Genomic DNA, 25,903 nt, shown 5'->3' on the forward strand with positions numbered 1-25,903 from the left:
TACCTCGATTTGGGGAGAATTGACGTATTAAAGATATTTCATGTTCCTATCCATGAAATTGGTATGCTCCCCCCCTCCTTTTTTTTTTTGTTTTTGGGCTTCTTTAACTTTCAATAAAGACAAGTTTTTTTTTTTTTAAGTCATCTTTTAATTATTGATTTCAACTTAATTGCTTGGTGGTGAGAGTATAGCCTCGATGATTCCAATTTTTGATAGATGGTGAGTTTTCTTTATAGCGTAATGTGTGATCCAGGAATGTAGATGTTTCTGGGACTTACTTCCCGTTGTGTAGAATTGGGTTCAAGCTGTATCAGTCACAGCAGAGTCATGGGCAGGCTCCCTACATGTCTGTCAAATTTTAACAAACCTTTATGATTTGTTAAGTTTTTCTTTACATGTATTTGAAGATATGTTTCAGGTGCATACAAGTTTTGAATTTATATCTTCTGGTGAACTGAGCCTTTATCAATACGTAAATGACTATAAATATAGAATTTGCCTTAAAGTTTTGTTTTCCCCCACTGATATTAATGTTGGTATGTAAGGTTTCTCGCAGTTAGTCTTTTCCCAGGATAGCTTTTCCTATCCTTTCAGTATTTCTGGGTCTTTATTCTTTAGGTGTGTCTCTTGGGAAAAAATGCTAGATTTTTTCCCCTGTTTTGTTTGCTATTTGTTTAGGGCTTTTTTTTTTTCTTTTTTAAAGTCTGACAGTCTTATTTTTTAACTGGAACATTACTTCTACTTTAATCATAATTACACATATAGGGACTAATTTCTGCCATTTTATTTTATTTTGCACCTGTAACTGTCCTGACTTTCTAAAGCTTCTTTCGTGTTTTCACTCTTTTTCTTCCTTTGTATGGATTAGTTTCCCCTACCCCTCTTCCCTCTGCATCTGGGGGGAAGTCACTTAAGTAAAGTCTTTTCTGTCAGCGGTCACTTTGACATTTTAACACACACGTTTAAAGTCTAAATTCCGTAGCTTTGCCTCTTCTGGGACAACACAGTGACCGACAGGAAGCTCGAATTCCCCTGGGTCCATCTGAAGCATACGTCTGCTATTTTTGTCCATTTGTTCTGTTCTGTCAATCCCACAAATTAGACAGCCTTGATGTTGACTTTACAACTGTTGCTTTCATTTACCTAAATGTTTACATTTTAATGGAGTCACAACCATCAATATTTCCTCGGCCTGTTCTTATGTGAATGAAACAGGCCCCTCTGTCTTGCATCTCTAGTCTTCCCTTCACAGTCACTGTGGTCACAGCTGTTTGTCTGAAAATGCTTGGATTTAGGTCCTTGGAAGATGCTCTTAAGACAGAAGCCTGGCTTGACAATTATTTCATCACGACATCACCTTCTGGCTTCCAGGGCGGCTGGTGAGACGTCCCTGCACCTTCTCTCATGCTCCTTTGTAACATTCCTTTTCTGACTACTTTGGAGATTTACTTTTGGCCTTGATGTTACGTGGTTTTACTTTGATATGTATAAAGTGGATTTCTTTTTATTTATCTTGTTTGGGATTTGTTGGGATTCCTGAATGTGAAGATTGGCTTCTTTTATTAATTCTGAGAAATTCTCAGTGCCTACCTCATAGAATCTTCCCTCACTCCGTGTGATGACCTCTTCTTGGGACTTCGATGGGATGAAAATGCAGATTCTGCCTCTAAGAGGGGCAGGCTGGGAGGAGGAAGCCAGGCACCCGATGGCTCAGCAGGAGAGTGACTGAGTTCACCTGGGGTGGGGGCAGGGAGACAGGGAAGATCTAAGGCAAGGTGGCCTCCTGCTTTTCCCACCCCGGGAGGTCGGGGTCCGGTGTGTGGGTACCTCCCCACCACTCCGAGCTGCAGGATCCTGAGGAAAGAGCAGGGCCAAGGTGAGGCCCAGCAGCCAGGTGGCCTGAGAGTGCTGGCTACTCTCTTCACCGTTTCCACTTCGAGGTGTCAGGAGCGGCCTCTGCACCATCCCCACGGGGATCTAGAGGAGGTGACTGGTGGTCATCAGGGGAATTCCTGCACTCACAGTGACACGTGAGTGGACAGCTGGGAAACATCTTCCACGCAGGACCTAATGTGCATCTTCCCTCTTTTACTTCTGTTCCGACTCCCGTGTTACCGTCTCCCGCTACTCACTCCGAAGGACACGCTTCCTGGAACTCCAGAACACGCTGGAAGCCAGTGGCTCTTTAGCTTGGGCAGTGAGCTTTTGCGGCGACCACTTCCTTGTGTAAAACCGGGTGGCCGTCCTGACTGCTAGCCCGCAGTCACTGCCAGGCGCAGGCGAAGGGGCGGAGGTGGCAAACCCTCTGTTGTCACCTCTAACGCACGGCTTAGTTTCTGCTTGCTTCCGGTGCCCCTTAAATGAGGGCGTGTTACGGAGGGAGTGATGGATGCTCTGAAGACCAGCAAAGAAGAATCACACGTGGGGGTCGGCTTGAAGCTGACTCATCCCTCCCGTGTGATCACATCGAGTAAGTGAAGAGACACAGGTACTGGGTGGGCAGGAGGACGGGGCGGCTCCCACGTTCGAGTCCCTGCTGCCTCCCCTGCCACGTCTGAAGCCACGCGGACCTGGGCAGGCTGCGTGGAGGTCAGGGGCAGCCGCCCAAGGGCTGCGACGGTCAGGGCATGGCTGGGGCCATCCTCCCCACACCCAGTGTCCTGGTGCCTCTCCTGGGCAAGTCCAGGAGGATTCGGGCAAGACAACTGAGTGGCAGCGCAACCCTGCAGGGAAACTGGTGAGTCTCCAGGGAGGGTGAACCAGAATGCTCATCAACACCGGGCACAGAAAAAACACGTACAGTTTAGTTCTAGATAAAGTAACACTCAGCTCTAAGGAACATGTTTTCTCAGTCTGTGATTCGGGTCACAGGCTGCTGGAAGATCCTGTGCTGTGTGTCAGCCACCGTGGCTCAAGTGTTTAAACCGCATTCAGTTATGTTACAAAATAAAGCAGTGTTTCCCACCATTATTACATCTGAGTTCTAAGACACAAAGCCCTTAAGGTCCCCATTGAATACTAAGCTCAGATAAAAGCTGCCTTCCTGGCCATAATCACCGATGTCACCACACAGTTGTTTCATTTTGTTCTGGATGGAGTATCGACATGATTGTCCCATCTTCAACATCACGAGCCTGCAAGCCGCGCACTTCTCAGACTGCCCACTACTGAGTCCCAGCAGCTGCCCGGCCCCTGGGGCCAGTCTACACAGCAGAGGGTCCCGCACAGACAGCCGTTTCCTGAGAAGAACCGAGTATCTCAGGTCTCTACCAAATGTAATGAGGCAATTATGCAATAGTTAGTTATAAGTCAGTTTAACCAATCTGAGAAAAAAACCTGCGAAACGACCCACTTTGAAGAGATTCTGAGAAAATCACTTGGAAAGACACAACAACCAATTAATAGAAAAACCAGTCAGCCAGACTGAAGTGTGCATGCCCACAACCCTGGGAACTTGGCCAGAAACACTTCTCTGTCAGCTCAGAGGTTGCAGGAAACCTCAGGCCTTTGTCGGTGGGTGTGTGGCTCCCGCCTCAAACCCAGAGCTGTTCTCTGGGGCCAACTGCCCTTTACTAGGGGCCAGGCCCCTGTGTTCCTGAGTTCCTGAGCTTTCAAAAAGCCAACGAGCCAGGTTTTCCAATCAGCCCTTGCACTTCTAGTGACACAAGACTGTCTGGCCCCACGTTAAATGAAGACTGTGCCGTCCCAGGAATTAGGCCTGTGACCCACTTGGCTTCCGTTCTGCTTGCCCATCACCCCCACTCAGGGCCGTCTGTCTGTGAGGGGCCGTAGAGCCTACCATCGCAGTGTGCGACCCACCCCTTGAGCGCTTACACTCTGCACGGCATTCCTGCGCTGGGGACAGGCCACCCCTTCTCCCAGGCTCTAACACCTGCATCCCCTCGGTCACAGCTGGCGGTTGCCCAGATGATGAGGGATGGGGCGTCACCCACCTGGAGCTACGGGGTCTGCCCCTGCCTGCTGTGGGGGGTCTTGCAGACCGACCTCCACTGCTCCCTCATCTTCTTGGGCAATGCTGTCAACCTCCTTATGGTGGAAGAATTTTAACAATTTTTTAAAGCTGCCGATGGTTCTTTTGAGAAGGCTGAGTGGGTTCACACCTTCGCCACCTTCCCCAGCAGAATGAAGAGCATCCCTGATAGCACGGAACGGTATGTGGGGGTCAGCAGCAGAGGCCAGGCTTCGACACGTGTCCTCAAGGGGGAGGTTGAGGTGGCTATGCGCTCGGGTGGGCAGGTGGGGGACAGGAGTGAGCAGGTGGACAGACTGGTGTCATCCCACCAACCAGCTAAATGCAGACAGCTGTGTCCCCGCCCGGCTTCTATCCAGCAAGGAGCCAGGGCCCTCGCAGCACGTCCTGGGCAGGAGGAGAAGGACAGCTTCATGAGTGGGGGTGGCCACAGGCAGGTAAGGGGACAGGTGACTTAGTGCTAAAGGCAGTCACCACCTAAACCCAGGAACCACGGAAAACGGCTTCGGGGCTGTGCCTGGGGCGGGGAGAGCCTCCTGCTCCACAGACTGCCCTTGGGAATTTTTTCAAGAAAAGGAAACCTTGCCAGTATCTCTTCTCTGCTCTGAGGAGAGTTCCCTGCCGTGGCAGTGAACTGAATCCCCACGCCCCCCACACTCTTATTTAGCCTCGCTTCATTTTAAAAAGCCCTTGCCTGCTCTGCCCGTACGTCTCACTGCCCACGTCCGCGCCCACCCAGTTCAAGCGAGCAGGGGTTTGCAGAAGAGGCGAGCCCTGTCAGCCTGGCGGCACCTCCCAGATACAAGTCTCAGATCACAGAGAACACAGGCCGGAAATGCTTTCTCGGGAGAGGCTGCGAAGCTCGGCGATCTTCACAACGATTTAGAGAAGAAAAAGGCTTCTCAAAATGAACTCTGGGTTTGCTGCAGCTGCTGATCCCCAGCTCGGCCTTCTTGCCCTGGCCCGGTCCCCCTTCCCTCCCTCTTCCCTCCCTTCGCGACCAGCTCCTGTAGGCCTCCTGGCCCCATGCCCGGCGCGCGTCTAGATCCCTGTGGAGGGATGACCTTGGATCACAGCTGCTGCCCCGTAGCTGCTGCACATTGTCCCCTTGGTCCCTGGGCCCCCGCACAGTGCATTTTCGGGCGTCCCCATCCTCAACTCTGATACCATCCTCAGACCGTGACGCACTCAGGGATGGCTGAGCAGGCCCCACGGTGGAGCACGGCTTCAAGGCTACAGTGAAAACCAAGGCCCCTTCTGCTGACTTTTGTTCTCGGGGTGGGGGGCGTGGGGGTGCTGAAGGTGTCGTGTGGCTCCGGAAAGTGTAGCTTTACCGGACGTCCAAACATCCTCTCCAGCATCTCTTAGAGCACCTGTCTGATAGCGCATCGCCTGACTCCTCAGGTGGGCGTAGGGCACCCCGCAGTCCCTGCCCGCTGGGGCGGGTGCCATGGGCAAAGCAGCCTTGTGGCCACCGCCGAAGGCCCTGTGTGCGGAGGAAAGCCCCAGAGTGCAGCAACAATGGAAGCAATTTGACATCAGGCCAAGTCCTCCACACGAGTAGAATTAGTGCTAAGAGGTTAAAGGTTATTCAAGGTCATATGGATACGACACAGGTCGGGAACATTGAGAGAACGGTATTAATATTATTGTGTAATATTAATATTAGTAGCAAGTAACAGAGGCATGCAGGGGGTAACGGTGATGAGAAGAGAAGGCCAGGGAGGCAGAGTGGAGACTCACATCTGGGTGGGGGATGGCGTACTGTCCCTGGATCGTGTAGGCCTAGAAAGAGAGAGACGCCGTCAGCTCGGGAAGTGGCCAGCCACACTTGTGCCCACCGGCAGCCCTCCCCCCGGGGACAAGGGCTTTCTCAGGGCTGGGACTTCTCATGAACAGGCTCAAGGCCCCGTGGTCAGAGCTTCCTCCCAGAGCGCGTCCCCACCTGCCCCCAGTAGCTTAGGGCACCGGGAGGTGCAGACTGGGGGCGTCCTGGCTCCAGGCCTCACCGGTGCCCACGGGTGTCTGGAGCTACAACCAGACGCATAAGTCAGGGGAGCTACAGCCCACTCACTGGACAGCTGCAGGCTCAGACACTGGCCGGTCAGCAGGGAGGGTGAGGAGGCTCCCCACTCCCCCGGGGCTCTTAAAAGAAAACCCCTGCAAAGGATCCCACCCTGTTATAGACTAATTGTTAACCTTTTGAAATTTCATCAGCTTTCAGAGTAAACACTTTTACAAAGTATTTATCCCAAAACCCAACAAAGGACCTTTAAAAGGTGACTCAAGACCAATTTTGTGAAAGCAGATGAAGAAATGCACCCAAATCAATCACAAGAGGGACCGACTTGTCTTGCAGCCTCAGAGGGCTGGGCAGCTATTCTCACGGTGGGCTGCACGTGCACGGCACTGCTCCCCGGGGGCCAGCGAGGGTCCCCGAGGCTTCACCTTCAAGACAGCGACTCAGAACCAGCCACAGCTCGAGAGTGGGGCCCGTGCCTCCTCCCCCCACCCGCCCCCTCCTGCCTCAACAGTCCACCGGCTCCGATGCTCCCAGAAACTCACGGCCAAAACCAAACGAACCACAAGGTGTCAAGGGAGAGTAAAGACCAAAGTCTTGCCATCAGGCCTCACATGCTGCGATGCGGAACGTGCCGCATCCAGCCCCGGAAAGCCACATTTGAGGCCCCAGCTTGGGGGCACAGGTGTGGAGGAACGTGGCTTCTGGCACCTGGCCATGTGGGTCCCCGTGCCACATCCTGAGTGGACACGTGATGCCCACCTGTGTCTGCACGTGTGCACCCAAGAGGGAAACCCCAGGTCAGTCTGAGCGTCACTTCGTGGACTCCACACTGAGGGGTGGTGTCCAAGGTTCTGCCAAACCGCATCTTTTGAATCTGCTGAGAGTTGTTGTCATAAACAACCCAACCTGGGAGTTAAAGGTCAGCCAGGCACTGGACAGGGACCCCAGGAGGCGAGGGCCCCAGTCTGGGTCAGGGTCCGCCGATGGCGTTCCGTGGAGAAGTAAAGGGATCTTATCAGATGCAGCAAGTGTCCGAGTGGGCGCCCCCCACCCCGTACTTCTGTACACAGAGCTGTGAGGCCTCGTCTTTAGGTTTTGTGGAGATGCCACCAGGCAGGTCTGTGAAGGTCGGGGCCTGTTGCCCTCACGGCCCCGCACGTCCGAGTGAATTGCGCACACTTCCTGACAGTGCAGTTCTTCACCCCAGACGTTTCTGACTTATCTTTTACTCACGTAGGTAATTCTTAATCCTACTTGAAGTGTGTGGGCAGTTTACCAGGCTCTCTGGATGGCGGTAATAGCTAGACAGACAAAGGTTCCGTCTGGATGAAACCCTCACCCTCTGTGAGCTGCCTGAAAGGCAGGGCTGGTGCTCCCGGGCAGGCCCCCACGGCGAGGGATGCCTCCGGAGGTCAGCCAGGGAGAGGGGCGCAGGTCTCTCAGGTCTAGGTTCTGTGGCAGTGGGGTCGGGTTCTGAGGGGCCGCCTTCTGCACTAAATCCCACTCACACCCCACTGCTCAGCGTGTGCTGTGGTTCTTCTGTCCCCACACAACCAGGGAGAGCCACTGGCGAGACCTCGCTGTCCCCGGCACACAGGTGCAGATGACGGCCCTGATGGCCGGGGCCGTGCTGGGCGGGGCCCGTGGGGCCTCCCTTTTCAATAAAGACCTGCGCTGTCCCACATGGTGCCACTGCGGGTTTGTCCACGTGTCAGGGGAAAGGACACAGTGCTCTGCACGGGGCCCCACTGTGTCTGCTCCCCTGCCTCCTCTGGCCTTGCCTTCTGACCTGTAAAATGGGGGTGTGCCCACATCTTGGGGCTGCAACAGGAGGGAGCAGGGACATGAAGGGTCCAGACAGCGGGCAGGGCTGCTGGGAGACTGGGAGGGAGGCCCACAGCGGATGCCTGAGGAAGCCGGGCACCGTGGACAGTGGCCTGCCCTGAACCACGCAGGCCCCATGGGGGTCCCTCCCTGTGGGAAGAGGCCCACAAGCTGCTCTTGGAAATGCAGGCCCCAGCCTCTCACCTAACGTGTGAAGTCAACCTGCAGGATCTGATAAGATTCCTTTAACGTGTGGATAAATCTTTATTTGCTGCTTTGTTAATGATAAAATCATGATCACTCTCGCCTGACCTGGGTCACCTCTGGGAACTGCCCGTCTTCACTCTCCCTCGAACAAGGACACACGTCACCGCCAACTGGACGCAGAGCTCCTCCAGGCACCACTGGCCGGGCATCTTCCAGGGCCCTCTACCCACGCCGTGGTGCCCCTGAGGGGTGTGGCCCAGGTGCCCGATGGCGGCAGGTGGGCCCTTGTGGGGCAGTGGCGACACCCCCTCTCCTGGGCTCTCTCTAGGCCCTGCTAATGAACTGCCGGCCTCAGACACAGATTTCTCTGCAACCCCTGGCCTCCAGGCTCCTCGCCGGCAGGGGAGAAAGGAGGTCGGTGGCTCTGGGCCATAGTCACAGGTGTGCAGAGCAGGTGTTCCTGACCTGGCTGATGCGGGGCCCGGTGGAGCGCGAGGGCCACTGCTGTGACCGGCAAGGCTCTTGCCTGGCTGGGCACCTTTCCCTTCCCTTGCTCCCAGAAACTCCTCTGTGGAAAGTCAGGATCGTGCATTTCAGGGGAAGCGGGACCCTGTTCCTGCAGCTCCAGCTGCTTCAACTTGGAGCCACAGGGTCACCGGTAACGCTCCTGGCCCTTCTGCTAAGGCTTCTTAAGGACACTCAGGAGCTAGATTGGGTTGAACGTTGCACAGGCAGAACCAGGGTCCTTCTGTGCCAGGTCAGGGAGAAGACGCTTCCAGGGCCCAGTGTCTACGGGACGTCTGCCGTGGCCCTTTCTGTGTGCCCGACCCTGTGCCCGGCAGCGGGCTGGGAGAGCTTTGCGTCCAGCGTGGGTGGGGTGGGAGACGTGCACGTGACAGGGGAGAAAACCTGAGTGCACTAACGGGCAGCGGCGGGGGCTGCAGTAAGAGGCTGAGGTTGGCAGTGGAGGCCGCGAGCGGGTCGGCTCTTACCTGACCACCTGCAAAAATGACAGGGGTGGAGGCGGGCTTTGGGCGGTAGGGGATGGTGGCACCTTTCGGTGGGGACTAGGAAAAGGGACAGGAGAGGGAGAGAGAGCATTAGAGCGGCTTCCCAGTGCCAGGACCTGCTGACGGGGGCCTCCTTCCCAAGCCCGCCCCCGCTGCACCACCTGCCCTGCCCTGTCCCCCAGGCTGCAGCAGCCCCAGAGGGTGGGGACACCCTGCAGCAGGAGAGCAGCCTGAGAGGGACCCTCCACAGGGCCACCTCTCTCCTCCGGGTAGCCACTGCCCTAAATACGCTCCCACCTGGCGCCACCACCCCCACGGAATGCGGGGCGGGGGGCGGGGGCTCCGTGGCAGTGTGCACCATCAGTTCCTGACGAGCAAGAACGGAGGCCGAGACCCTGCCCGTGCGCAAATGGACAGGTGGCTGCCTGCGGACCAGGGTGCTGTCGTTCCACACCTGGGTCGGCCTGGCTGCTGTCCTCTGAGAAAATCTCCCTCCCTCTCTCCCATGCTCAGGGGAAAGCCAGGCTTTATGGGCGGCTTGGCCATGGGGGCTCATGCCCAGTGCCCCAAAGGCTTCGCGGGGCCAGGCTTGTGATGCTCAGTGGGCATCATCACAGGACAGCTAGAAACATCCAATTTCACTATTCATAAAAAGAAGCAACTTTTTAAAAAAGCTTAGAGTCCAAATTCAGTATTTTATAGTCGTGATGAGCTTTGCTATAATTTCCTTTGCTTATTCTGTGCCCAAAAGTATAGGATTTTTATCTTGGGGTGAATGATATTCTCAAGTACCAGAAGTCTGTCCGATTCTGATTGAGTCGACCGAACTCCTTGGTCAGAGGCAATCAGGGTCCTCCCTAGTCTGGCCACATGGCAGTCTTCCCTGGGAACAGAAGCCACAGGGCTGGCCTGGGTCAGCAACACCACCAGCCAGAGGCAGAGGGTGGGGGCCAGGACAGCCTGTCCCTGCTGGGAGGTCTCGAGACCGTGGTGCCCTCAGGCCCAGCCCACACCCTGGGCTATTGGGTGTGACCTCATAGTGCCCCCCGAGAGACACAAAGCAATGTGGGGCAGGCTCAGCACACCGGTGGCAGCTTCAACTCTGCAGTCCAAGCCATGCTGTGTGATCATGGGCACACTGTGTGACCCTGACTCCACTACATGACCTTGACATGCTGCCTGACTTTAGGTGTGTTGTGTGACCTTGGCCGAGCTGTATGACCTTGGGAACACCGTGCAGCCTTGCTGTAAAGCAGGAAGGGCTGCTGAGGGGCCTGAGAGCTGACCCCGTCTGGGGTGATGCTGGGTCCCCAGGGTAGGCCGGTCTTCAGTGCTCCTGCTATTTACAACCAGATGCCTCCAGAATCATCTCTGTGCAGCCGGGGGTCACTGCGGCCTCAGAGGACACTCGGTTCATGGTGGCAGACCCATGACTAAACCGAGCTTGGGGGAGTGAGGTTCTCACTGCACCAGCAGGGAACTCAGTCCAGGTATGCCCTGTCCCTGAGCCAGGCACCTCGCTCCGTGCCCTCTGGCCCCACGGACTGCAGCGCCCGCCATCCCAGCACCATGAGCTTGTGATTCTCGTGCTCGCCGATGTCCTCTGACAGGAGAGGCCCTGTGAGCACGGCGCCCCCGGTGCCCGCTGGGGCACAGTGGGCACTGCCGGGCAGGCTTTGCCGTGAGACCTGTGCTCTCCACGGGGCCCCACTGACCTGCCCCCACCTGAGGGCAGCCCTCGCAGAGGCCATTTCAAGGGTGTGGGGCTAAGTGCTGTATGACCTTGGCCAGAACTAAGTCTGGAAGTCCTTTAATCTCGTGCTCTATTTGTCCAGCTATTCTTCACTTAAAAATGGGCCCAATCATTTCTAGGTGCAGTGGCTCCTCGTCCCCTGGGGAGATCCCAGCTCTCCGACCTCTGAGAGCTCCATGGCCCGAGCAAGAATGAGGCATCGCCTCGGCCCTGGGTCTGCCGTTCCCATTCGCCACGCGTGCTTGCTTCACAGTTGAGTCTCGCGTGAGCCTCCAGCCGGCGGGAACACAGCCCTGGGGCACCAGCACCCACAGCCAGTGGGGTCCAGCCTGTTTCTGTGGGCCACATCTGACCATGCACGTGGTGCCGGCAACGCCGCTTGGGAGGAGTCCTGAGGAGACCGACAGTCTTATTCTAACCCTTGTTCGTGGACATGGGAGGCTGTGTCCCTCCTGGAACTGTTCATGTGACCTCGCACTCTGACGTGGCCGCTGCCGCTCAAGATGCGTGTGCTTTCTCGCCGCCTCGGGCATCCGCCAGTGCAAGGGAGTGCACGGCCCTGCTCACCGCGTGCCCACATGGCGCCACGGGGCTCCCAGCGGCAGGGGCCCGAAGGAACACAGACCGGCACCGTCTCCATGACCAGTGGCTGGGGACCATCAGGACACCAGTATTCAGAAAAATAGTTTTGATTTCACAAAATAGTATACTTGGGAAAATAAATCTATGCAATTTTTTTAAAGAGCTGGATGTGGGTTTGAGCACCAAACAAAGGACAAAAGAGGGCGGAGCCCACAGACACCGGCTGAGGCACAGGAGCCTTCGTCAGAGGCCGAAGTACTTCACTGTAGCTTGAAGACCAGCAACTGTGGGAGCTTCAGTGAATCCTGCTGCATTTGGGGTATTAGCTGAAATTTAAATCTCAGGGTTTTTTCTCAAAAAAATTTCAAGAGAGGCTTTTGTCTTGCTCAGCTGTATCTTCGCTTCTGCTTTGGTTTTAACCATTTTGTTTATTCCTCTCTGTCTTTACAGTTTGGGCATTTTCGTGTGCTTTTCCTCCTTTGTGCCTTGGTGGTGCTCTGACGCCTGCGGGTGTGGTGAGCGCGGGCATCCTGCCTCCCCTCCCCTCACAGGCCCAGGGCAGCAGGGCCTGCCCACAGTGGGCAGCGTGTCCAGCACAGACCTGCACCGAGGCTAAGGCCCGACCCTTTACCGGACGCCCCTCCCACTGCAGACTAATGACTGCTCATCCGATTGCCTCCTGACACACCCTTTCCCCAGCCCCCCAGCCGAGACGATGGACATGCCCGAGAGGACTAGCACCCACACACCCAGCGCGGCCTGGGTGCGGTCTCGGGTCACGCTCTTGACCCCTGGCCCCCACACGGCCCTGACCGTGTGAATTCTCAGGGCCCCAGCCACATGCCACAGCCAACACGAAGAAGCCAAGGCTGAAGAAGCCACGGGCAGTGTGGCGTGAGGGGTAGGCTGGCAGTGAGCCCTGGGTGCCCAGACTGTACCTCCAGCATGACCACACAGATCTGCTTGACGCACTGGATGATGGCGTCAGGGGTCCCCGAGATGGTCACTGCCCGCTCTGTGGAGTTGGGCAGCATGTCCCCGGCCACCTGGACCTGGGCACCTGTGGACTGCAGAAACAAGACATTGGAAGGGGAACGGCAGGGGAGGGGCTGATGGCGGCGGCGGCCTGCGCTGAAGCAGAGCTCCTGGGTGCTGGGGAGGGCATCACGTCGAGGGCACAGTGCATGGACACCCACCCCAAGGGCACCACGCCCGCCCGGCCCCTCAGCCCTCTGCTTGTTCCCTGGGGCCCTGTGGCGGGGCTGTGCGCCTCAGCCCACCGCTGCCCAGCACGGCCTGGCGCAGGGACAGTGACGCTGGAGAAGAGGTGTCTTAACCTGCAAGTGGCATTTGCAGAGATGGAGACAGAAATGGAGTCACTTTTTTCAAATACTTTATCTCCCCTGTGGAGTTGTAGGTCACAGAGGAAGATGGATTCTAGAGGGGCCTAAGCTCTGTGGCTGTCTTGCCGTGACGGAATCACGACAGGGGGGCCTCTCTTCCGGGAGAGGGAAGGAGTCCTTTCTTTGAATAAAGGAACATGAACATAAAGTCTGCACCTCACCAGCCCTACTGGTCTGCTCAGGCCTGGTGGGCCCTGGAGGCACCTGCCTGGGGGCAGAGAGCACAGCCTCCACAGCCTAGGGCCACATGCCTGGGTGGCAGGGTGTGGCCCCCCGCCCCATCATGGGGGGGCGCTGCCTGTCCCTGGTTGGGTTGCACAGCCCCCCGTGCAGGGGCCCAGCCCCTCTGCATGACACTGTGAGTGGTCTGTGCACATTCCAGGGGCTCCCAGAGCCCACCCTTTGCTTTCTGGATGGCTCTCCCCTACTGTAAGTTCCACACTGGCACGGTTCGCAGTGCTGGGCCTCCCCGGGGGCAGGGTGAGCTTCCCAGGGGTGGGCCTTACCCACCCAGCGGTGGGGCACCAGCAGCCAGAGAAGGTTCTGTTACCTCCCTGATCTCCTTGATCTTGGAGCCGCCTTTGCCGATCAGGGACCCACACTGGCTGGCGGGGACCACCAGCCTCAGCGTCACTGGGGGCTTGCTGGTGGCAGGGCTGTTGCTCATAGAGTTAATGATGTCCTGGGGAGGGAGAAAGACACACGTGTGGGCCTGCTGTGCACACACCAGTGAGTGCAAAGGCCAGGCTCGTGAGAAAGCAGCTGAATGTGCTCCAAGGACTGGCGGGCCAGGGTCCCTGCCCCCAGAGGCCCATGGTCAGTGGAGGCGGGGGGAGGACAAGCATGGGAACGCGAGTGCTCTGAACGTGTCTCTGAATAACTTTTGGCAACTTGAACAATGTTGGAAACGCAAGAAAACCTTGATGTAAGTCGCTGATAGAGCGCACAGACGTGCCCCAGACATGTGAGTGCGTGTGTGTTTCTATGGGCCAGCAGCAGAGCCCCCAGGTCCAGCCTGTAGCCAAGCTCCCATGCCGGGGCAGGAGCCATGGGGGGCGGCTGGGGCTCATGCTCGGGCCTCATGCTCGGGCCTGTCCCCAGATGGCCAGCAGCCGGGGGAGCCCCTGGGCAGCGGAGGTGACAGGGGAGAAGAGAAGTCCTTGCAGCCAAGCAGGGCATCCCTGGTGGGCCAGGCTGTGCCCACGTCCAGACACAGGGGACGTGGGGCCGGAGGACCAGTGGAGACCGTGCCCTCCCCCCGCACACAGGGTCTCTGGGAGCGCATCTTACCTCCTCGAACTTGTAGGCGATCATGGCAAAGGCCTTGAAGATGGCGTCCGTGGGGCCCGTGATGGTCACGATTCTTTCCGGGCAGTTTCCCTCAGAGATGTTGATCCTGGCACCGCTCTGGAAGGAGGCGAGCACACCCGGGCCAGGGTTAGAGTCGCGGGCAGTACCGGGCTGGGTTCTTCAGGCCTCCTGACAGCCACGGGCAAGCCTCCACGCTGCACGGTGAGGCCCCCCCAGTGCCATCCTTCACAGTGCCGACAGCTGCCATGCTGTGCCCCCCACAGCCCCCCACAACAGAGCCCCAGACGTGGGGGTGTGCAGGTCAGAGGGAAGGGGCCTGCTGCCACTGGGAGGTGGCCGTGGGCACGGCAGGGGCTCCCGCAGGACAGGACTTCTGGCCTCCCACCTCCCGCCTGCCCACAAACGGGACACCACCGAGGACCAGCCACCTCACCTCTTCACGCATCTTTTTCACAGTTTCTCCTTTCTGGAATAAAGATTCAGACAACAGGGTGAGGCGTCACTCCCGGCTTCCGCCACAGGCGTGCGGAGGGTTTGGTGCGGCAGCACGAGGTGGGAGCACAGCCTCGTGCACCAGGTGCCCCAGGCCAGCGAGCAGCAGTCCCGGGGCGGGGGGCGGGGGTGGCGGGGACGAGAGCCTGACGCACCCCCAGCCCCGAGCCCCACCACAAGCTGGCGAGGGGCCCTTCAGAGGAGGCGCCGGGTGCTGGCCCACTCGGCTCCTGCTCTGCAGTGGTGCTCATATCCCTCGTCTTCATCACGGGCAAAGCAGGGCCAGGCCGGGGCGGGGGGGGGCACACCCCAGGGCCCTGGTGGGAAGACCTAGACTCGGAGCACAGAGGCACCTGCTGGACACCAGGGGGCCTGGACACGGTGGGACGCCAGCCACGGGTAGGTGGCGCCCTGCCCCAGCCTCCGCCACAGGCTTCCAACTCCCAGATCCGTGCTCACTTTCCCCACGGCGTGCTTTTATTTTGGAGGGAGACATGAGAGCCGACCACCACCACCCACTGACCAGGGGGGATACTGCGCTGGAGAATGCCAGTGACTCACGCTCACGGGGCCCTCACACCCGGGAAGGACGGGCCACAGGGCGGTGGGGCAGTGGGGGCGGGGCTGCCCGGTGACCAGCCGGGGCCTTGCAGGCGGGGCCGCGGGATTCCACTGGAATCCTTGCGCGTGGTGTGCACCGCGGTGTGGCTCGCCGCCCAGCGCACCCCAGCAGAGCAGAGTTCACTCAGTAGTTACCTTCCCGATGATGCTTCCAACTTCCTGTAGGAAAGGAAGCACAGAAAGATGATGTCATAGAGCAGAAGGAGAGACGGCCGGTGACAGACCCTGAGAGACCCATGTGTGCTGGGAGCGAGGACGGGGGTCAGGACAGTCAGGCGCGAGCGTGGCCAGGCCACCTGTGCAAAGGCCCTGAGTCTGGGGGCTCCTGGGTGCCCGTCTGACCTCAGTTAGTCCTAGGCCCTGCCTCTGACAGACACACAGACGAGCAGAATCAGAGCGGCCGGCTCCCTACAAACAAGTTAGGAGGCACCACGTAAGGCCTCAAGAAACCCTGCAAGAAACAGGTAAAACACAGAATCTCCCCCGATTTTGTGATGTAAAGGTAATTAAGCACTGCTACCGCTTTTTCACTTTTTAGAAAGTAGACTATGCAAAGACACGCTTGAACATACCGCCCCAGTTCCGAAGCCTGGAGCCCATGATGGTGCGGACACACGCTCCTGGCCAGGCCTGCTCCTCACGGCACCTCCCGCCTCGTCAGGCCCACTCGGCACTGCGAGCCAGCCCGCTCCTAGCCCCAGGAATGACCTTTCAAAGTCAAACTCTTTTCCCTTATTACAGGAAGTCCTCAGCAGCTACAACAGTGCTGGTGAAGGCCCGAAATCCTGCTGGGCCGTGGGAGGGTGCGTGCCGCAGGGGCGGCTGAGGCACCAAAGGGCAGCTGAGCCCTCCGGCGGCCGCGGCGCCGCTCCTCCTGGGGCAGAGTTGGTGCCTGAGGCTGCTGCGGCCCCCGGACGTGGGGGCCCTCTGTGGTGCACTCCCAGCTTCTGACAACCTTGAGCAAATGCCACCCACACGTGGGAGGCGCAAAGCTGGTCGCCGTCTCTCCATTGCAGAAAGGGATCTCTGGGTGTGAGCCCTGACCCCCCCGACCCCCCAGGGAGGGCGCCTCGCCTGGCGATCTGGGAGGAGCAGCACCACCGGCCCCGCGGCAAGGAGACCACAAGGACACCAGACACAGCCCGATGGAGGTGCGAACCCTGTGCTGTTGGGCTGGAGTTGGGGGGTAGGAACTCAGGGGGTCCAGTCTATAAACATGGAAATAAATTTTATGCATATGTGTGTATACACACACTGTGATCGTACATACACACGCATGTTCAATAAACACATACGTGTAGATATCCCCCACTCACAAGAGTCGGGGCTCTTTGGAGAAATGGCTGACTCCAGGACCACGGCAGGGAAAGCACAAGGGCGTCATGAGAGTGTTTTGTGCCAGAAAGCAAGCTGGCACTGGGTGAATGACAGCCTACGTCATGAGGACACAGGAGCCAGCTTGGAGGGGCTCCCGGTGGCTGAGTCAGGGTCAATACGAGCATCAAAATGAGTCATGACAGCAACTGAGTCCATGCAGACGTGCATGAATGAGCGGATGAATGGCCGCTGAGGGGTTCTCGCAGTGTCCGTGGGCCCCGAGCAGCATCTAACAGCAGCTCTGGGTGAAGGACCAAGGGCTCAGTAACGGAGGCCCTGAGATCTGTGCCCCTGATGGGAGAGTTCCTGTGACTCCCACCAACAGTGAGGAAACCTCAGAAAAGCCGCCTTGAGGAAGGGCAGGCACTTTCAGAGGTGAAATGCAAAGGAAGAGCAGGGAGACTCCTCCAGGTTGGAGACCACCAGAGACGCTCTGGGATATGGAGGCCTGACCACTCCCCCTTCACCACGTGTCCTGTGGTGAAGGGCAGGCTGGGACGACTGGTGACCTGAACGGGGCCCGAGGCGAGGGGCTGGGACGTACTGGTGTTGGTATCCTGACGTGGATGGGGCACTGTGCCCTCGTTTGTAGGAAATACACACTAAGGTGTTCAGTGACGGGCATCGGGTTGCAATGAGTCTCCAAGGGTTCCAGGAGAAATGTAATTTGGAGTGGGCTGCAATGCTTAGTCAGCTTGAGACGGCTCAGGGTTTACAAAGCAGACCCCGGCGGTGGGCATGCCCTCCCTTGCCTCCCAGCTGGTCTGACACAGTGGCCTTGGGCTCCGTACCTTTCCATGCATCAGCAGACGGATTGTCAGGGTCACGTTCAGGCCACCTTCTGAGACCTTCGACTCCATCTTTCTCCCAAAATGCGGCTGGGAGTAGTGGCTTAAGGTGCCAAGGGTGCCGTGAGGAAGGACAGATGGGGCCCAGATGGCGTCACCTGGAAAGGGAAGGCATAGCGGCTGCCAGCTGAGAACACGGTCAATGGCCAACACAGGTCGGGGTGTCCCGGCCTGCTAGGACCTTTGACCTCTGGGGGGTGCGTGGGCATGGGGAGGGTCCAGGTTCTCCTCCAGGCTGGATCCCGAGGGACAGGTCAGCCCACCACAGTGTACAGGGTGGCCTCCGAGACAGGCACCAGTGAGGATTAGAAGTGAAGGTCAGGTGGGGCCAGGGCTCAGGGCACAGCAAGGGGAGAGGGTAGGACCAGGAGAGGTTCCAGAATAGACAGGAGAGGTCTGCAGAACCAGATACTCAGGCAAGCCCAGGCCCAGATGGGGGGGGGGGGCCCGTGGGCACACCAGACCTGACTGCAGGCCTGGGAAGGGATGCTTCACTCAGCAGGCAACACAGGTCACAGGGGGTGGGCTGTTTGGGTAGCCTTCCTGGGAGGGCCAGCAGTCAGGGCAGCAAATGGGAGCTGGAGAGCCACCTGCCTGGGTGCGTGGGGATGTCTCACAGTGCAGGGAAGTTGCTGGGTGCCAGGGTCCACAAGGGTCAGAGAGGAGGGGAACGAGGGCAGGATGGGACACGGGGCATGAGTGACCCCCAGGGGAGCGGGGAGTGGCCAGTCCTGGAGGGGGTGGGTAGGCCGTGGGGCAGTGGTCACAGGGTCTGACAGCAGGGTGCTGCCGGGGGCACAGGGAGGGAAGGAGGCCTGCCTGGGGGAGATTCTGGATGACCCGGAGCCAGGGGTTCCCAGGAGTGGCACCAGGTGGACCCCACGGAACAGAGAGTGCCACAGGCCTCCTGCAGCTGCACACACCTGCCCGGGGGCACACCTGAGAGGTGGGTGGGGTGCCTGGGCCATGAAGGAAGGATGAGGCCTGGGGCCAACTCTGCCAGCACTCCCCACATACGACCACATGCTTGGTCTAAGTCCCTCAGGAACAGTGAAACCTGGGCATGCCCCCCGTCTGGGGATCTGGACACCAGCCCTTTGATGTGACCTGTAAGGATGGGAGGCTCCGTCCACACACAGGAGAGACCACAAGTTAGAAAAGCAAGATTTTCCTTTAACCTTGTAGGTTTTGGTTTCTGCTGAAAAACATGCTTCAAGGAAAATACAAAATAAAGCACAGAACAGCACATTCTGTCTGCTGGTGGTGGCGGGCGCGTCACAGATGACAGAGGCAGACACATTTCTGCGTTAACAGACGCGCACATGACAACGTATCCACTCGTGCCGTAACAACTCAAACTATTAGTCCTCGTTATGGATTAGACAATGATGCTTTTGAACAAGGACTCTGACATGAAGATCTAAGACCTGGCAAAGGCAAGTTTTAAAAACCACCCCTACAAATTAATGTGGTCTATCTCCACTGCCCAACACGGAGCCACTGGCCACTTGTGGCTATTTGTATTTGAGAAACTCGCCAGCCGCACTCAGAGTTGACCAAGCAGCCCCATGTGGCTGGTGGCTGCGCGGGGAAGGGCACAACAGAGAGCGCTGGTCTCGGGCACGGTGGTCCTACCGGACAGCACGGGGCGCGTGGACATGGCAGCAGGTCTGGCTGGAAGAGGGTGCTCTGGACAGAGACCCCGGGCAGGAGAGGAGACATTCAAGTTCAAGGGATTGGTGCGGCACCAAGTTCACGACGCTCCCTCCCACACAGACACCCTGCAGCAAGCAGGGGTACCAGGACCAATGGAGCGGATCGGGCGCTGGGCACATGGGATGCCAGGCCTCCTGTTTAATTAGAAACATCTCCTCCTGTGTGGGGCGGCAGGGCCCTGCAGCCGTGGTTACGTAAATGTTTCCAGCCACAGCGGAGAAAGTAGGTCAGTGAGTGCCGGGGAGCTTCAGGGTCCAGGCTGTCGACTGCCATCAGTCACACAGGCCAGCGAGCTGCCACGGAGGCCGCTGCCTGCCTTCATCACGAGGCTGAGGGTGAGCAGCACAGTACCCTCTGTAGACTGCTGGGGACAAGGAGCGGCCCTGGGTGGTGGTGAAGGTCACCTGAGACTCAGCGCCCTTGACCTTGAAGAACCCACCCTATGCCAGCCGCCAAGGGGCACCGGGCGAGTGGCTCCCCCAGGATCATGACCTCGGGTCGTCCTCTATCGGTCCTGCTGGGCCCTGGACAGCTGTTCATCAGGGGCGGGCCCGAGAATGCCGGGCCTACTCCCACTTGGAGCCACCCCTGCAGCAGAGTCCAGCAGCAGCACTTGGGGTCACACTCACCCAAAACCAAGCTGATAGGAAATGGTCAGAAAAAATCTCTTTGCCAGTAAGGACCCCACCTTCTGTTCTCTGCAGTGCTGGGAACCGAATATATTTGTAATTCACCCAGTGGGAGGAAGAGGAGACACAGGCATGGTTCCCTGCAGGGCCCGGGAGGAAGCCCGCCCGTGTGGCCCTGTGCCAGCACCGTCCACAGATGTGCCTCGGCTGGAACGCAGCCTGCGCCCGATTCCCACAGCCAGCCCTCCCAGTCATCCATCCATCTGTCTCTGCAGTCCTGCCTTCCAGCTACAGGCCCAAACCTGGGGGTGCAATAGCTCCTTCCTTAGCAATGAAGTAATTCGCCTTCATTAGCAAATCCCAACACACAGATGCAGAGTTAATTAATTCATTTTCTCTAGTTTCTTACTTCTTGCCTAATAAAGGTGTTTTGTTCTATAAAATCCTTCTCAACATGTGGATTTAGCGGTATCCCACTAATTTTGATATTTGTGCTCTTTCTGATCATTTCAAAATACTATCAAATTTCTCTTTGATTTCTTTTTTGATTCATGGGGTATTGTGAAGTATGTTATTAAATTTTCAAATACTTAGACTTTCTAGATGTCTTTCTCCTGTTGATTCTCTGATGGTTAGAAAATGTGGCTTGCGACACCTCAGGTACGTCCTATGTCCTGAGACTTGCTTGTGGGCCAGACTGTGGTCTGTCCTGGTAAAGGTGGGCTCCTGTGTTGGGGTGGAACCTTCTCGAAGCCTGGACGGTACCACTGCCGGTCCTCTGCGGTCTTGTCGGGTCCCGGGGGCGCCAGGGAGGGCCCTGCTTCCTGCACTTCAAGCTCTGTCAGCAGCATCGTACCACCACACTGTTGCCTCCGGCTGATGGACTGACGGACTCCTTTGCCATCGTGAGACATTCCTCATGTCTGGCTTCGTTCTCAGCTCTGAAATTTCTTTGTCTGTTATTAATGTAGTGACCCCGCTTTCTTCTGATTGGTGTTGGTGTACCTCCTTCCATCTTTTATCTTGAACCCATTTGTGGTCTTTATATTCAAAGTGAGTTTCCTGTAGGCAGCGTATGGTTGAACCTTGCCTTTTTATCTCATTTGACAATCTGTCTTTTAATTGGGGTGTTTTGACCACTGACAGTGACATGGTGGAGTCTGGAGCTATCGTTCTACTGCTTGTTTTCTGCTTTATGATCTGTTCTTCGTTCCCGTTTCTATCGCTTTCTCCTCCGCCATCTTTTGAATGAACTGCATACCTTTTATGATTCCACTTTCCCTCCTTTGTGCACTTACTAGTTACGACCCTCTGTTTTGTTATCTGAGGGTTGCCCTGCACACACTCTCAGCTCGTCACAGTACAGTGTCAGTGACCTGCCACTTAGGGCAGTGTGGAAGCACCTGACATGGATGCTAGCTGTGCCTCTGTTTCCCCTCTTGGCCTCCGCACTGTTGCTGTGGCGCACTTGGGTTCTCCTAGGTTATAAACCAGCGTTCTTATTTCTGACGTGAACAGTCAGTTATCTTCTAGAGGGACGTAGATGACAAGAAACATGTCTTTCTGCTTACCCACGTGACGCTCACCCCACCGCGTGCAGGCAGCTTTCTGCCTGCTCTCGCTCTTCTTCTACCTGAAGGACTCCCCAAAATAATTTTTGTAGTGCAAGTCCATCGCTGGCGATGGAGCTCTGTTTCCGTGGGTCGGAAAGGTCTGTTTCTCCTTCAGCGACGAACGGGTCTCACCTGGCACAGAACTCCAGGTCAGCAGTGCGCTCTTCGGGTCCCGGAGAGACCTGCCCCAGACCTCTCACCTGCGCTGCTGCCCCCTGACCCCTCGCCCCTGCTGCCCCGACCCCTCGCCCCTGCTGCCCCCTGACCCCTCGCCTCTGCTGCTGCCCTCTGACCCCTCGCCCACTGCATTCGTTCTCACTTCATTTCACCATCTGTAAGGACACCTTTTCCACAGCACATGTAAGGATCTTCTCTTAATCACTGGCTTTGAACAACTTACTTAGACTGTGCCTTGCTGCAGTTTCCTCAGGACTTTTTGTGCTCATTGAGCTTCTTGGATTTGTGGCCTTAAGAGTTTTCATTGAGTTTGGAAAATTGTGGCCATTGTCTTTCGAATACACTTTCTGCCTTGCCCCTCCCCCACCCCCAGGGCCCCCAAAGGCATGTCTGTTCTCTGCCTGAAGTTGAGGGAGCTCAGTGATGCTCCCTTCACTTTCTTCTGCCTTCTGCCTCTGTGTCTCATTTTGACAGGTTCTGTTTCCGTCCTGAAGTTTAAAATCTTCCGCGCTGCAACTCCCATGCTCTGGCTAATCCCACCCAGGGCACTTTTCACCTCAGACACGTGTTTTTCACTCTAGAAACTCAATCTGAATCTGGGTCCTGTCTTCCATGTCCCCATTTAACACGCTTGACCCTTTGCTTCTTGATCATGCGGTTTACAGTTTTGATAATGATTTCAACATCCACGTCCCGCAGGTGTACAATCATCACTTCTGAGGCTAGGTCACGGTGGTGAACAGTGAGCTGGGGGAGCACAGGCCCCTGCTGACTCTGGCAAGAGCTTTTTCTCTGCAGCTCAGATAGCAGGTGCTCTGCGGTCCTCAGTCAGACCTGGTCTCCTGGGGCCGCACCGTCAGCAAGCCGGGAACCAAGGAGATGGAAGCGCGGCCTCCCAGGGGCCCGCACACAGAGTCACCTTTTCCAGCCCGGCCGCTCCCTCTGTCCTCTGTCCTGTGCACAGGCACATGGCTGGGGTGCAAGGGCAGACACAGGGCCCTACGCAGTTCAACTTGATCCATAATGCAACAGTCCAAATCTGAAACCCCCTGGTTTCCAAGTACATGTGAGACAGAAATCCATCTCCAACTGCTCTGTGAGCCAGTCTGCTGGGCAGCCGCAGGTCATCTGGCACTGCTGGCGGGAAGCCTGAAACCAACATTAAGGAAGGTGTGCGGTGACGCTGGGCTGCAGGAGCAAGAACCAGGAACGGGAGGCCTCAGTGTGCTCCATCCGCTCCTGCAGAGAAAGCGTGGGGACGAGGCCACTGCAAAGGTTCCTGACACACGTCTTGTGTCTCCTGCCACCAGGCAGGGACAGACAGTTCCCATCCGCAATGTCCTGAGGAAGGACTCTGGCTGTCCTGGTGTGGGTCATGGGCTGAGGTCCGAGGTGCCAGGTCACATGGCCCAGAGTCCACGCGGGACCCGCTGCTCTGGGTGGAGCATTTCCAGAGCAAGCGGGTGCCCTGGTTGGAGCTGGTCTCACTCCCAGGCAGGGCATCAGAAGCCTTCATGTGTGCATTCCCTTGTAAGAGTTCCTGCTTTTCAAAGGTCCTTGCCCTCTAATGCCAGGCTGGAGGGAATCTGGCGGACCAAGGTGAGCGCAGGGAGATGTAATCCTCTGTGTCTAGGAGAAGGCTCCAGGTGCTTAAATGTTCTTCCCTCACAAGGCTGAGGAGCACATACAACATGTATTTGCAGCTATTCTCAAAGTCCTCCCACACGCGTTGTGGGGGAGCCTGCTCACAGTCGCAAGGCCTGTGGCGAAGCGCCAGGTCTCTCAGCAGCACGGCAGGGCCTGGGGGGGGGATGGGGAGAAGAACGCTGGGGGTGCTGGGAGGTCAGGGGGAGGGGCTGCTGTGACCTAGGGTGAGCAGATGGAGTCCCTGTTGGGAGCACTGGGTGGGTCTATGCTAACAATCAGATTTTCTGCTCCTTAGCTCCCGTGAAGCCAGCCTGAAGCTGGAGGGGCCCTCTGAGTTGGGCTGCTGGGAAGCCAGATGCTCAGACCCCCACATTCATATCTGGGCCACGTCTTTGCAGGGGAGGCATCAGGAGGGAGGTGGAGGGGAAAGTCCTTACAATTCCTAAATACACCCCAGGCTCTGTGTCACTTACTGACTTCTCACTAGTCGAAGGAAACACAAAACCGAAGGTGCTGGTATCCGAACTGCAGTCCAGTGGCCCCTCTCTGCCCTCCACCCCCCGCAGCTCCTCTGAGCTTCCCTGTCAGCACTCTCTGTCTCCAAAGATGAAGCAAACCCAGGAAGGAAACTTCAGGAAGCAAACACGCCAGGGTTACCTGCTACGCATAGTCGATAACCATCACATGCAGATTCTATCCACATATGTAAGATGCAGTCATTTGAATTTCACTTTAAATTCAGGATGGCTTCGAGAAGTCAGCTTCCATGGGGGATCTGTGTACACAGCTGAGACTGCACTCAGGAGGGCTGACAAAATGACAGGTGACATTACACATGACACCAAAGGCGCAGTCACCACACAGGGGATGCTGCCGCTGAACAAGTTATTTGCGGTGGGGAAGGTGCCCGAGAATGCTTGCTGAGGCCCCTGGAGACCAGCTCTGTGGAGTCACACAGCCTGCCTGTTGCTGTCCACATGGACTACGCTGGAAACCAGCAGCTGCATGTGCACAGCTGATGAGCAAGGCCATCAGGATGGCCTCCCCGTTTGGAGCTCTGGCCTGCCGGCCCCCAGAGCCCTCCTCCGGCTGGACCTGTCCTCGGTGGTTGGCATCTGCTGATGCCTTTACTTCCCCTTTCAACTGGGAGGTGTGGGTACCACCTGGCCCCACTTTACAGATGGAAGGACTGATGCTTTAAGAGGTAAAAGACCTGCCCAAGAGCATGTGCTAAAGCAGGGCCCAGCCAACCAGCCCCAGCATCTGTGCTCTGAACTGTGATGGTTAAAAGAGCAGCAGGACTTTTGCTTCCAGCAAGATGGAGCAGAGGTCCCTTCCCCTAAAAACAATGAAAACCTCTGGATATTCCATACAAAGCAAACATAGGAGGACGCTGAAATGTTGAGAGGAACAGGCAGACTAGCACACCAGTGGCCCATGGAGTGACATGGTGGTGAATTCCTGGTTTTTTTTGCATCTCTATCTCAGACTTGGGGGAGGAGAGCCAGCAACCTGGAAACGTCAATGGGCATAAACCAAAAAAAGCTGCAACAAAGCCTGCTGCCTCCAGCCAAATGACCAGAAAAGAGAAAGCCCAGAAAGACTGAAAACTTGAGACAAGAGTGGCTCTGCTCCAGCCAGCACCATGGAAGACACTGTTAACGCAGCCCCACCAACGCCAGCAAAGGCCCAGTGGTGGTGGTGGGGCCTCACCAGGCCAGAACGACACTCTCCAATCTCATGCTGGGTGTTACCAGAGAAGGCGGAGCAGGGAGCAGGGGCCTCACCAGGCAGTAACAGGCCACTCCACCCCACGGTGTCCTGGCCGAGGAGCTATCAGTGGAGGCCCGGTGGGGAGCCGCAACTCCCCCACCCCACCACAAGTAATGAGAAGTTCCTCAATCTCCAGGCACCAACAGAAGCTGCGTGGGGAACCTGGATTCCCACCCCACCTGTAAGTAATGAGGCAGCACCCCTCCTTTCCCTTGCTGGAATAGAATCAAAGGAAACCAGTTAAAATAGGAGATTTAAGTAATATTCAGACTCATAACATAATATCCAAAATGCCTAGGTTTCATATCAAGAACCAGAGAGATCTCAAACTAAATGAAAGAAAATCAACAGACACCAACACTGAGATGAGAGAGATGTTAGAATTATCTGACAAAAATTTCAAAGCAGCCATGATAAAAATGCTTCAATAAGCAAGTAAGAATATTTTTAATCAAGTGAAAAAATATAAAGTCTCAGCAGAGAAATAGAATTTCTCACAAAAAAACCCCCAGAAGATGTAAAGAACTAAATAAATTACAGTAGTGAAAAATACAGTAATGGAATGAAGGGGTCCAAAGAAGGAAGCAGTGAACTGTAAGACAGAACAATTCCCATCTGACCAATAGAACAAAAATAGACTTAAGAAAGAAAGAAAGAGAACAGAGCCTCACAGACCTATGAGACTGTGACACAAGATCTAGCATTTACCCTCTTAGAGTCCCAGACGAAGAAGAGAAAGGGGTTGAAAAAGGACTTGAAGAAATAATGCCTGGAAACTTCCCAAATTTGGCAAAAGGTATAAACCTACATATCCAAGAAGCTGAACAAATCCCAAGCAAGATAAACCCAAAGAAATCCACACAGACACATACAGTCACATGTTTAGAAACTGAAGACAAAATACTG

General features: G+C 56.4%; 1 protein-coding gene across 8 annotated transcripts in view; it reads right to left on the reverse strand.

Annotated features, from left to right (window-relative positions):
* Positions 1-17,535, reverse strand: part of PCBP3 (poly(rC) binding protein 3) — a 30,547-nt gene extending 13,012 nt beyond the window's left edge. For 4 of the 8 annotated variants that reach the window (XM_021679133.1, XM_021679131.1, XM_021679132.1 and 1 more), the window contains exons 1-8: positions 17,386-17,535; positions 15,353-15,376; positions 14,538-14,570; positions 14,084-14,200; positions 13,344-13,475; positions 12,329-12,457; positions 9,038-9,112; positions 5,735-5,776 (exon numbers count right to left, since the gene is read on the reverse strand). In XM_021679133.1, coding sequence (XP_021534808.1) covers positions 5,735-5,776; positions 9,038-9,112; positions 12,329-12,457; positions 13,344-13,475; positions 14,084-14,200; positions 14,538-14,570; positions 15,353-15,376; positions 17,386-17,454 — 621 coding nt within the window. In that variant the 5' untranslated portion in view covers positions 17,455-17,535. Of the gene's footprint in view, positions 1-5,734; positions 5,777-8,968; positions 9,113-12,328; positions 12,458-13,343; positions 13,476-14,083; positions 14,201-14,537; positions 14,571-15,352; positions 15,377-17,385 lie in introns of all 8 variants that reach the window. The other 4 variants (XM_021679129.1, XM_021679128.1, XM_021679127.1 and 1 more) reach the window with 2 other exon arrangements.
* Between the last annotated feature and the right edge of the window lie 8,368 nt (positions 17,536-25,903).

The sequence above is a fragment of the Neomonachus schauinslandi genome, chromosome 1 (assembly GCF_002201575.2).
Source record: "Neomonachus schauinslandi chromosome 1, ASM220157v2, whole genome shotgun sequence".
In the NCBI taxonomy this organism is placed as follows: Eukaryota; Metazoa; Chordata; class Mammalia; order Carnivora; family Phocidae; genus Neomonachus; species Neomonachus schauinslandi.